The 13,272-nt window shown below is 45.3% G+C and overlaps 1 protein-coding gene across 1 annotated transcript; it reads right to left on the bottom strand.

Moving 5' to 3' along the window:
- Nucleotides 1-149: 149 nt before the first annotated feature.
- Nucleotides 150-8,604, bottom strand: ACAT2 (acetyl-CoA acetyltransferase 2). Its single transcript, XM_055809845.1, has 9 exons — nt 8,447-8,604; nt 8,188-8,322; nt 6,854-7,035; nt 5,888-6,005; nt 4,978-5,121; nt 3,808-3,930; nt 2,947-3,101; nt 945-1,055; nt 150-391 (listed from the first exon to the last, which is right to left on the bottom strand). Exons 1-9 carry the CDS (start codon nt 8,493-8,495, stop codon nt 224-226), a joined length of 1,185 nt encoding a protein of 394 aa, XP_055665820.1. The 5' UTR covers nt 8,496-8,604; the 3' UTR covers nt 150-223.
- Between the last annotated feature and the right edge of the window lie 4,668 nt (nt 8,605-13,272).

Below are 13,272 nucleotides of genomic sequence, written 5' to 3'. Positions count from 1 at the left end.
ACTGATTTTTGAAGGTGAGGGTTGGTCCTTGGCATTGACAATTTTAGCTGTGGCATGTGTTAACAACTAGAGTGCCTGCAGCAGCCACCCATTAACTGGCAAAAAGTAATGGATTAAGATTATTTCATTTTAGAGAAAACAAACGCATGTTCCATGATTAGAGGTTTATTAGTAAACAGTTTCAAAGCTAGTTCACACCAGCTATTACTTCAGTCAGTCACTTTCATCTCTCAATGCACATGGCTATTCCCATTCCTCCTCCTATACAGAGAGCAGCAACACCACGTTTTCCACCTGTTCGTTCCAGTGCATGTAGAAGAGTGACAAGGATGCGACAACCAGAGGCGCCAAGAGGGTGGCCAAGAGCAATAGCCCCACCTTGGATATTAATCTGTAAGAAAAAAGCCAATACAGAAGGCCAAGTTAAGAAACCGTTCAAACAGGTTAGCTTCAGCATGGCTTCACTGGATATGGTCTGTGATTGTGAATAAACTGCTACGACCATCTCCAGGAGAAACCAAGCATGGATGCAACAGCTGCTAATAATTAGTATTTCTGAAATTGAAGATAATTAATATGGGTTTGGGGAGGGGAGAGTAACACCAACACTTTGTGCCATCACTGGAAGAATACAGTGGGAAATGCACTACCAGCAGCAAGTTCAAATTCTGAAGTTAATGATAAGTATGTTCAAACAGGAACCTAGATTTGCATACAAATCCACTGTAATAAAGCTGCAGCCTGTTCAGCTGGGAAACTCTACCTGCGGCACAGCATGTGAAGGGAACGCCTGCTGGGGTTCCCATCCTTTTTCCTTACAGCTAAGTGACGGCAAGGGCGGACTGACTGTTCTCATGTCTTGGGGATACAATCCAGATGCATAGAATGGAACGAGTTTGAATTTCAGGAGCCAAACTAATTGTGGCCTCAAATATATTCATTACCTTTTCTGGATTTACTTTCAGTTCTTTTGCTATTGCAACAGATAGCGAGGCAAAGGCTTCATTAATTTCAAACAGGTCAACTTGTTCCAGAGTCCAGGTAGCTTTGTCAATCTGGAAAAAAAAAAATAATTAAGAGGCTTTATTACTTTTTAAGTCTTCCTCAGCAGCAGAGGAAGCTTCTTGCAAGACTTAAATTGGTTGATTTGAAGCTACCACTTCTAAAAGTTGAGGGAAACATTTTTTCATAGCCAGGGTTGGTGACAAGGCAACACAACGCGCTATAAAATGCTGGCTGCTGTTACTTAACTAATTTCACACGCAGCGGTGGTGCAATTGTGGGAGTTAAGCAGTGTGTGGTATCTTTAATAGAACAAGGATTGTTTTCAAAAGTAGGTTTTAACAGATTAACAGCAAGTTTTTCAGGACATAAGTTCAACTCCATTAGAGATTCTCTGCCTAATACAGATTTTTACACAGGAAATAGTGAAGTAACCATTAGTGTCAAGCATCATTTGTCCAGTCTTTGCTTGAAGATTTTCACAGGCGGCTATGCTGGGAGATGGCTTGGCTCATGTTTTCTACTTGTGAAACTTGTGGTGCAATTGCCTACTCGGGTACAGGCTTAGGCATGTTGTACATTGTTACTTCCATCCATTTTTTTTTTTTTTTAACAGCAACACTTTACCAGCAGGACCATCTGCAGCAATGTTTCACAACCAGCTAGCCAGACTGGTGCATCTCCAAGTATAGTCTAAGATGAGGGCTCTTCCTGCTAGATACGCTAGAGACAGTATGGCAACCACTCCATTTCTGGGAGAAGTCTATAAGGTTTAGTGTTAACATAGTAAAAGGCATGGTCTGGTCATTCTCTCACTAAGAAGTGCTGCTATGAGATTCTGAAGAGATTAATATATGGAGGGTGTGAAGGGTTTGATAACACACATTACAAAGTTTGCATTAAGAAGTGGTATACCCTTTTGCAGAGTACCTATAAAATTATTTTGTGTCTGTTCTACAATTTAAACTAGCAATGTGTATTGTATATACATTTATAGCATTCTCAGTTTAAAAGAACAGTTTGAGATCTGGTAAGAAAAAGCTTCTCCATTACAGTTCTGATTTTCTTGTCAAAAGCCACAGAGCTTTGCTGAGTTCAAATCAGGCTTCTACATTGCCAGGACATTTCAGAGATGAACAAAGTAAGGCCTTTACAGAGTATAAATAAAACTAAAATAAAGCAAATCTGTCCTTACCAGCTGTGTAAGAGCTCTTTTCATACTCAATTTCATAGCTCAGCTTTTAACAATCAGCTGGGGTTGCCATGGGCTACGTCTATACTGGCAAGCAGCATGGTACCGTAGGGGCTGCCCGCTCAGGGCATTTCATTTGAGAACCTTGTCCCGTGGGCTGAACGCAGAGCGCATCAGTGGGTGCAGTAATGGTCTGAGCACATCAGACACGGTTCTGGAGTGCATCTGGTTTAGTTTCATCTGCAAGGAATCCAGCTGGCACGCTCCAACCCTTTCACAGGGCAAACTAAAACACAAAGGGCATCACCACGTTTGCTAACGCAGACGCACTGACTGGCCCTTCTCTCATTGTTGTGCTATTACAAATACAGTCAGGCAGTGATCTGACAAGTAACCTGGCCAGACACAGCATCAGAACCACGTTGTGTCAGGACAAAATCATCCCCAAATTAGGTTACTATACGCATCCACTAAATGCGATCTTTAGCCTCCTAGGTTGTCCAGGTGGCCTTCCACAAACCTGACTAGTTTGTGCTCTGAACTCCATTCATACACCTGTACATTTTTTTTTTTTTCCCCAATGAGTAGGCATTAGCCTGGTAGCACTAAAAATCTTAATCTTGTATACTCTCCACTGTTTCAAGTCTCGTTTTCACTCAGAATATAGAAAAACCAAGACATGGCCAGAAAATGAAAAGTGATTACAAGGAAGGGTTTTCAAACAATAGATACATAGATAGGTAATTACTTACAGCTTGCTTTATTGCTGAAATGGGCCCTACTCCCATTATAGATGGATCTACACCTGTCTGAGCCCAAGACACAATCCGAGCCAAAGGCATAAGACCTCTCCTAGCAGCTTCCGATTTCTTCATCAGAATTACAGCTGCAGCTCCATCATTTATACCTGTGGAGTGACAAACAACTTTGGTTTTTTGTATTTGTTGGGCTTTACAGCTGTTACTGTACCACCTTTTCCTACTTGCGTAAGTTCACAATCTAGACAACACAAAAATCATAAATCTTTTATGACTGCAAGCCAAGTCTGCCTGCCACAAACACTTAAAACGGGTAACATATCTATACTGCTGTACATGTGACACATTTGTGATCCTATTTGGAAAGCAGCAGGTGGAAGACCTGAGGCACATTCTGAAAAAGGAGCACATCAGCTTTATTCGGTAGGCTTTGGAAGAGGCAGCGTAAGGACCAAGGAAGAAGTTTCAAAGCTGCCTGTGGCAGGAGCATTAGTCCCACAGGAGTAACATTTTCCAACATGAATAGTTGACTTTTCCTTTGTCCAAACCTGCAGTATTAGAAACCACCAGACAGCTAGTTTTAAAAAGAGAGGATGTAGTTTCTGATCAACAGCCTATCAAATATTGCTGTTACTGTCCAAACACTTCTATTGCTTCATAGAAAGCAAGCTAACAAAAGACACACAGAAGATCCTCCACCACAGTTCTATTCGAGTTCTACTTATGTTGTCAAACACACTGCCGTGTCCAGCAAAATCCATTCAGCAGTGACCATGTGGCAGCCAAGCCCCTTGCAGAGACCCTGCCAGGCGCCACTGCTGCTTTTCCATTTCGGTTTTAGCCAGACGGACCAACCTGATGCATTAGCTGCTGTTACTGTCCCAGTTCCATCTGTCAGGAAACAGGGCTTTAACTTTGCCATTGTTTCCAAGTTGCTCCCGTGTCGAGGGTGTTCATCTGTTTTAACTTCTATAGGACCTGCAAAACAGAATTATACTCACAGGAGGGTCTAATCGCACACACACTCACCTCAACAGAAAGCCAGCACAAACAACAGGCTCATCAGGAACATATGCCATGCTCCTTCTAACCAACAGGCCATTCTTACGTCAGAGACAGCTTCCAACTTGTGTGCCGTTTAACAAAGCTCTAACCTCCAGCTGCTTCTAGGAGGACGGACAGCTGGGTTTTCCAAGACAAATACTAACAACTAAAACACTGGCTAGTTCTACAAAAGCAGATCTTATTCTCGCTGTTCCTAAGCCAATAGCTTCTCTTCCAAACAGAAGGCTACCCTCCAAATGATACTTGTAGGAATCTTGTCGCAAAGTGTAGTCAAGCGTCATTAAATAGTATTATCTAAACTGGTATCAGGAAAGCCTTTCCTTAGTTTGTAACTGGCCTAATGCCAGAACTTTTCCTACAGGGTCTATTACATGCAAATGTTTAACAACTGATTCTTGATTTCTGTTTGGTTTTGCATCCACCTCGTATGGAGCTGAGGGAACTCCCATGCTCTACTAAGAGACCTTTGGCTCAAGCACCATAACATGCCCGTTTATATCCCTGGCAGACTTGAAGAGAAGCATACCTGATATATATGACTTAGTTAATTACCTAGTAACCCTAGTTACTCTACTACGTATTTTACTAGGTGAGCAATGAACATGACTGTTTTAAGTTTGGTGCAGCAGGAGTCTAACAAAATGAAAAATACCGATTTTGATACCATAGCTGAGCCTATGTTAAGTCAACGGTTTGCGTGGGTAGTCATTACATCTCCAATAAAACACAACAGGCATATTCGCCGAGAGCTACATTTAGATATTCCATATTTGCATCACTTCTCGCTTATTTAAAAAATAACCACCGAAAGTTGAGAAAGAGAGCAACAGGCTACATGCTTACAGAACAGCTTACAGAAAAGGCCGTGTAAGTGGGAAACTATCCACTGATTGTAGGAGACATGGTAGAAAACAGATTTTTTTTCTTTAAAATCAGTTTTCATTATCCACTCACACCTACCTTTTTTAGAAGGTACAAGAACAGGAACAATTTCTTTTGTAAAATAGCCAGCTTTCTGTGCTGCCTCTGCCCTGTTTTGTGACTGTACAGCAAGCTGGTCTTGTTCACCTCTGCTGACTTGCCACTGACTGGCAACATTTTCAGCTGAAATAAGAACAAAATGCAAATTGCCATCAGGAAATGCTAAAACTTTAAGTTGTAAAATTTTAAGCACAAGGGTAGCCATTGTTTACTGTAGCAAGCAGCTAAGCTTGTTGAACAGTTTTCATTCAGATTTCCTCATTTTTGTTTGCTCAAGATTCTGTGCAATGTTTTTTTTAAGAGCGAAAATTTCTGTGCGGAATCTCCTCCCAGATGTTTTGTCAAGTTAAATACAAATGCAAACAAACTTTTCTAGTTTATGTCTTCTCTAGATTATTAAGCTCAGGTCTCTCTACAGCTACTTCAGATGAGGGAACAGTTCTGAAGTTACTCTTGTTTCATAAGCAGGGTCTGAAAGAGCAGTTGGCTGACTGTCCCATCCAGGGTGCAATAACCTGAAGTTGCAGAACCATGTGTATCCACAGTACACTCCCCCACCCCACCCCCCACAAATCCATCCTGCTGAATGCTCCAGTTCAGAACAGGGCTTGCTTCGTTTATTTTTCCTGAATTAAATTAAACTTCTCAGATGCAAAAGAGATACAGCGAAATTAGCTCAGACAGGAAAAAAAGACCAGTAGCTTTACAAGCAAAGCAGAAAATGCCTTCAATGCCTTTCAATATCAGGAATTTCTTCCTTTTTCATGACTACAACCTAAGAACAACTTGAAACACGTTATTTGAAAATTTGCATTTCTGAAACTCGCTGTCAGTGCATTCTTCCCCTTCCCCAGTTAACCATTTCGTTTTCTGAACTGTCATAACTGACCTGTGATACCCATATGATACTGATAAAACGCATCTGTAAGGCCATCAAGGATTATAGTGTCCTGCAAGGAAGCCTCTCCCATTTTCACCCCGGCTCGCATGTGAATGACATGAGGAGCCTGCAAGAAGGTATTTTGAAAGGAGTTAGATGTTTTAGATCTCCAGTGTGTAATACAGCCAGGCAGCTGAAGAGACAGATCCCTCCCTGCCTCGCAGCTGCAGGTAGCTATCTCAAACCCCGGCGGTCTCCCTGGCTGCACGCTCTGTCTCTCCCTCCAGCCTGCCAGCTGGCAGGGTCTGTTTGGCCTGCGCATTTCCACAGCAGCGTATCACCAAGCAGCCAATGTGTTCTCTCCACAGATTGAATCAATTGTCCTTGGGGCCATACGGCCATGGGTCCACCATCCTGCCAGTCTTCTTGTAGGTGGTTCCCGATCGCACTCCACTGCCAGCAAACACCACCACCACTCTCAACATGGGCAGCTAGTGAGCCGCAGCAGCAGAGACCACCCCCTTAGGCATCCAACCACTGGCCCAGCACAATTCCTCAATACAACCTTGGGATGAACACCTTGAAATAAAATTGCTTGGTGAACAATAACATTTCCAGTTATTCCTTCTTTGACATTCTTGCAACACCGAAAAAACCCATCTATTGCCACCTGTCACAAGCAAATCCATCAACACAACAGGGCTAGATGGAAATTAAAATCAGATTTTAAACATGGGGTGTGTTTGCATGGCACCTTTTTAGTAACCACAGTACCAGGTATTTTTTTTAATTAAAAAAAAAAAAAAGCTACTTGAAGTCAATTGTTGCATGTGTAAATTAATTCCCAAGTGCAGAAACCAAAGCTACTCTTTCAATCTGCCTCCAGAGCATTAGCCTTGAAATGCAGGATTTCAACATCACTTGACATGTGTGCTCCCAGTAAGTCAGCGCAATGAGCACCATCGTTTGCTTTACCTTGCTCATACTTTCCATGCCTCCTGCAACCACAATGTTGGAGTCTCCAGTCAGTATGGACTGTGCAGCCAGACATACCGCTTTCAAGCCCGACCCACAGATCATCTGGCAGCTCCAGGCAGGGACAGAATAAGGGATTCCTGCAGCAACACTCGCTTGTCGGACGGGGTTCTGGCCAGCACCTGCAGAAACAGGCAACATTTTACCTTTGTCCTTAAAAAACAGATGTCAGCCTTGTCACTTTTCATAACGGGTACACCAAATCCACCAAAATTTAGAACTTGCTCTGTTTTCAGTTGATAGACAGAGAAGTTCCCAGTGGTAATCAGTAAACACGAGATCAGTTACCTCTCGTTTATATTGTTGATCAATAAAATCCCTGCAAGATCAGGGGCTTGCTACTGACAGTTTTATATCTGCAGCTCTGCTTCTGATGGCAGGTCAGATGAAACACCAACTTCAAATTAGCGCTAGCCTCTTGTACATGTGTAAGATGAGAGCTCATCCTCTGCATACCAGCAGCCCACAACTTTCCCTATCAGTTCCTATGGAAATCAAAAGCACAATTATGCAAGTACAGTCCTGAAAGCTTCCATTCTTTGTTGTAATCCTGATGGAGGGAGTAGGAGTGCTAATATTCAAAGAAAACATTCTTCATCTGCGTCTCCCCGGGCCAAAGTGATGCCAGCTCTTTGTATGCAAAGAAACAGAGAAGGAAACCACATCATCCAGCGAGCTAAAAATACAGAAGAATCTGGATCAGCTTTAAGTAAGATAAAAACGTTTATTTCCTTTATTTTATTCCTCCATCTTCATAAACAAACCTGCCTTATGACTCTGCTGGTGAAATATTTCCCTGGAAAAAGCAGGGGACGGTTCAAAAGAATTCCCTATCGGCCGCATTTTTATTCAATCAAAGTATCTGCCTCCCAGCCAGCGCACACAGACCGCGCCGGCCAGCCCCGCACAGCCTCGGCAGCTCCGTCCCGCAGGATGCTGCCCTCGGGGCGAGACCGACGCCGGGGGGGGGGGGGGGGGGGGGGGCGGGGCGGGGGAAGGATGCTGCAACAAAGGAAAGAAACCAACTTGCGGCCAGACACAGCGGCTGCGGGGCTTCCAAAAAACCCCAAGGCGCCCCCCCCCCCCCCCCCCCCCCCCACGTGCTTTCCCAGCGATGGCTCTGTCGCCCAGGGCGCTCCGGGAAGCGGCCGAGACGCCGCTCAGCTCCTTTGTCGGGAGCCACGCTCCGGGCGGCGCCGGCCCCAGCCGCCGCGGCGAGGAGGGGCCCCCGCCCGGCCCGCCCAGACCGCCCGGCCGCGGGCCCCGCCGCCTACCTGCCGTGAGGACCTGCCCCAGGATCACCTCCGAGACCTCCCCGGGGGCCAGCCCGGCCCGCCGCAGCACCTCCCGGATGGCGGCGGCGCCCAGCTCGTGGGCCGGCAGCGCCGACAGGCCGCCGTTGAAGGAGCCTGGGACAGAGGGAGAGCGCTCAGCACCGGCCGCGGCCCGGGGGGCTCCCGCCGCCCCAGCCCGCCCGGCCGCGGGGACATCCGCCACCCGGGCTCGGCGCGGGCACCCGGCCCTGCTTCTCACCCACGGCGGTCCTGGCGGCGGCGACGAAGACGACGGGGTCCGCGCTCATGGCGGCGGCGGGCGCGGAGCGGAGCGGCGAGGAGCGGCGGCCGGAGCGGAGTCGGCACCGGTCCCGCCCCTCGCCCGGCAAGGCGGGCCGCTGCCCGGGGCTCGCACCGGTGATTCGCGGCCGGGGCCCTCAGGGGAGCGGGGAGGGCGGTGGCATCGGGGCGCCCCCAGCCGGCCGCCCCCGGAGGCGGCGCCAAGGCGGCGCGGGCGGCTCCGGCCGCCGGGTCCCGGCCCCTCGCCCCGGCCCGGGCCCGGTCGGCGCCTTTTGCGGACCCCGGCTGGTACCGGGGTTGCTTGTGTACAACATACAGTGCGGGATCAGCGCCCCGTTATTACACCGTGGCTCCAAGGGCAGCGCGTTTATTTCACGGGATCGAGGCGAGCAGCACGGCAATAACCTAAATCCAACCCTACAAAAACGCTCATCGGCGTTAGATCTGCCCAGCAGTGGTTACCGACACCCAGAGATCACAACCGCCCAGACGTCCTTTTTTTAATCGAATTTACCAGGAGCCTGGCGTTACATTTATATACACACACACAGCGCAGGCGGCGCCACGCCGCCGGCCCGGGCGCCGCTCCCGCCGCCCGGCCCCAGGGCGCGGCCGGTGCCGGGGCAGCCGGGAGGGACGCGGGGCAGCCGGGAGGGACGCGGGGCAGCCGGGAGGGACGCGGGGCAGCCGGGAGGGACGCGGGGCAGCCGCCCCGGCAGGCGGAGGCTGGAAGGCTCCGAGGAGGCAGCGATGGCCGCAGCCCTCAGCAGGGCAGGCTGCAGGAATGCCTCTGCGGGGAAACGTAGCTGGGAAGCCCAGAGATGTGGGGTGGGGAGAGACGGTAGGAAGGCATTTGTAGGAAGAAGGGACGGAGTGAAGGGAGGACCCAAAAGCGTTAAGTCAAAGAACGGAACAGCAGTTAAAAAACCAATGGATATATGGGTGTGAGTCTCTCACAGCCTAGATACTCAGTCCTTACTCCTTCCTGTACCGAGCCCTGCGCTGACTCGTTCGCAGAAGATACTCAGCCTCATGGACATGCCAGCCAAAGTACCAGTACCACATATAAGTCGCAGCTGAAGGCCAAGGACATGGTTAGAAAACAGCCTGTCACTCTTACCTTAGCTAGAGTATCAACAAAGCTGTGAGACACATTATTCTATCCATGCAGTAAAATTTAGTAGGATTGGGACACGGACACACAGAAATTAAGTCCTAGAAAAGCACACAGTATGTGATGACAATCACTGACAAGAATACGTGACAGTGGCTGCAGCAATACACCCATGATTACACTGCATGTTGGCCAATTGTAACTTGGTGGTATTAAATTTGCATGTATAAAATGTATCTGAACCCTCTGTGTGGAAACACGTAGCAACAACAGCATTACAATACCTGAGTTGGATTACTCTGGCTCCCAGAAGCCACTATTCTTGCTTTTACAATGTAAAAAGCTACAGCGTTACTACACAGGGGGAAAAAACCCAACCAACCACCACCAAAATTTCACAAGTAACACTGTTAAACCACTCTGGTCAGCATAACTCCCAACACTCAAAACACATTTCTCCTTTCAGATATTGCAGTCTGACCAAAGAATGCAGCCAAATGAAGGAACTATGTATCAAAAGATTTCCTCAGTTACTTTGGGGCTTCTAAGCTTTTAGCAAGAGATGAATCCCCCCAGGTGTCTTCAGCAAAGGAAATCTCTCAGACAAAAATCCCATGGACAGCCAAATGCTTTAGTGAACCCATCTACCAGCCCCCTAAGGATGCATTAATTGGCAACAGGCATGGGTGACAGCTTTTCTTTAATGATGCTATGCACTCAGGGCAGCTGACAACACTAAAAAACCCCTCAGATTAAATCTGGATGGGAAAAACATGATTGGTGTCTTTTCAAAAGACTCATCAGTAATTAGTAGCTCTACTATATAAGGAAAACTCAGGAATATATGATTGTAAGCAATACAGAGTGATTGATTTAGAAAAATATTGTTCAGTTCCTGAGTAACACTACATAAGTGAATGTAGTCCCTTCACCTTTTAAAAAATCAGTCGAGAATGAGTAATGGGGATGTATGAAAGCAGCACCAAGTCACCTAGTTTAACAACTGTACCATATACCAAGACATGATTTTTAATGTAATATTTGACTGATGACAATTAAGGTCATCAATGCAAATACAAAATCAGTAACATAGGATGAGCACAGATTAAGGTTAATGTTAGCAGGTGTGCAAAGTCCAAAACCAACAATACACCTGAAGTAAGCCTTACAGACAGGATTCCCTTGTATTTAAAACTTTACAAATATAATCATAAATACTGAATAGTTCAGCCCCTTCCTTCGGCACAATTCACCTTTAACCCAGTAACAGACAGAAAGACTGACTGTGAAGCAGCCTTAGGGACTTCGGGCCAGCCCGCCCCCACGAGCTGACCTGCTGCACCTTTGCTCTCAGCCCCAAACAGCAGGATGGTTTTGCAACTCAACACGAGTGACAGACCAAGCTGCAATGTTGGGCTACCCTAAAACACAGAGGTGAATGAGTTTCATCTTGGTATCTTTATCAGACTTGCAGTACCCTATTTAACTCTGCTTGGATGGTGTCCAGGATTGAGATCCAAATGGATAAAAGGGACACGTAAAGGAACAAAATAACATAGCAATTGCACAAAGGCAAATAATTATGAAACACGTATGGTACAGATCAAAGTTAAGTTAGTTAAATGTAGGAAAAAAAAACCTATTAAACTTAACTAGGCAGCTGTGTTCTTAAATTCAGTGTAGTTAATGAGCAGCATAATACTCAACAGCAAACTACTGCCCTGTGCTGGTACATCTTAACATTTCTTGGAAATGTAAGCTCTGGGAAATGAAGTCAGTAAAAATGAGGACGTCACTTCAGGACAGAAAGCTTACTTGCTGTCAGTAAAAGAGTAAGGCTATGTTGCCCAAGGTTTGTTTATTACCTTTCTATGAACATAATGAAATGGACTTCTGCATTATATGAAATACTAAAAGTGCAAGGATTTTGGCATTTTCATTTGGTAATGGTGGCTCAGCTTTATTAGAAATAGGCTAAAATTTAGAGCATTTCAGTATTCACTCATTTACTGTTTTGCTAAAAAAGCTTTTCTAAATTCAGTCTTCACTGAGATAAGTGTTGCTACCAAAATAAGTCTGACACTTGGTCAGTGAGTATTTACAAGAATACTTTTGTTGGGGATGTGAGTTTGACAAATACTAAGCTGCGCCTTTTACAGGCAAAAAAAAAAATACTACAATTACTTCAGATTCATAAAACTTGATACAAAATCATACTATAATTAAAAAAACCAACACAGTTTTACAATTTTCCTGTACTAGGAAATCCTCTAGTATTTAAAATCTTATACACAAATAATGGTTCTAATATCTGCTTTGTTGGGATCCTTAGAGAAAAACATGCACATGGGATTCCTCCCCTTCCCTGCTGACATTGCCATCATTCCATATTGCACAGCCAGAAAAAACCGATGTGCTCCTCGGGTCACTCAGGCAGATATGCTGTTACTCACGTCCTCATTGGTGTTCAGCTGATCTGCACCTGTGAGGGAACACTCACAGCAATGAAATAAACAAATGCCAGTGTGTCCCAATGATCAAAACATAAATTCACAGTAGAAGCATTCCATCTTCATATTTTATGGAACTGGCCCTTTGCTGTGGGATAGGATACTTATAATACATAAATTTAATGTCAAATAATTGACAAAGATTTGGGACTTTGTTACTAGTAGTGATACGAGTATCCCGGGTTTTGTTATTTCTCTTCTGGCTTTTATTCTTTGCCAGCAGCAGGGAACACACCTAACTACTTTTGCAGCAGTGTCCATTAAAACCAGCGCCTTCAAAGACAGGAGTCAAACCTTGCCACAGTAATCGCGCAAGTCACCTCATAATCTTCTGATACTTTTGGGGTCCATAGTTCTCATCTGAAGCCATTTAAGAGGCATTCACCTTTTAGATACAAGACTTCTATGCTTTGTCTGTGTCTGATATTACTTCTCTTCCTCATAGAGAATACAAATTGTTCTTTGGCTGGTCTAAGCAAAAAGCCAGCTTTTTGCTCTTTGAGAAAGCAACAGCAAAGTTATCCTTTTTTTTCCTCTCCTTAAAAAAAATAATAAAAATTCATCAGCTATCAAAATAAGTAAGCTTGACAGCAAACTTAATTTCCTGAAAACCAGAGCCTTTTTCACTTGGGAAAGATCTGAGGAAGCCTTTCCCTTTCTCCATGTACTGTGACATAGTGCCAGGATATACAGGGCACTCAGGCTTGCAAAGTACCTTTAGGACCTTAAGGCCCTTTCTCACATCTAGAAAGACAATTAATTCTTTTTCCAGGTTTTCTTACCAGTGGCCTGACACTCAGTTATCTACGGGTAGGTCCAGCACATAAGGTATATCTCAAAGAACAAACTTGTTTCCCAGTGAGGATGAGACTGATGTTTTCTAAAATTCCTCAACCTCAAACTCCAACCTGACTGATTGAGTCCTTGGCAAACAAGTTCATGATAGGCAAAAAATGTTCTTGGCTGTGTTAAAAGCAATCTGTGTTTTCCTTGAATCTATTTTTGTCAGGGACAGCCCATAATCTAATCAGTGTTTAATAAAAAAATGCTGTCTTCCCCTCAGACAGAAAAATTTTCACATTATTAAAACCACCACGGCCTTTCTAGGGCTTAAAAACCGAAAAGGTACAGTAAAACCACAGCCTTTCTGGGGCTTAAAAA

Source organism: Falco peregrinus, chromosome 7, assembly GCF_023634155.1.
Source record: "Falco peregrinus isolate bFalPer1 chromosome 7, bFalPer1.pri, whole genome shotgun sequence".
Lineage (NCBI taxonomy): Eukaryota > Metazoa > Chordata > Aves > Falconiformes > Falconidae > Falco > Falco peregrinus.
The sequence above is the reverse complement of the archived record's forward strand: the minus strand, read 5'-3'. Positions and strand labels throughout refer to the sequence as shown.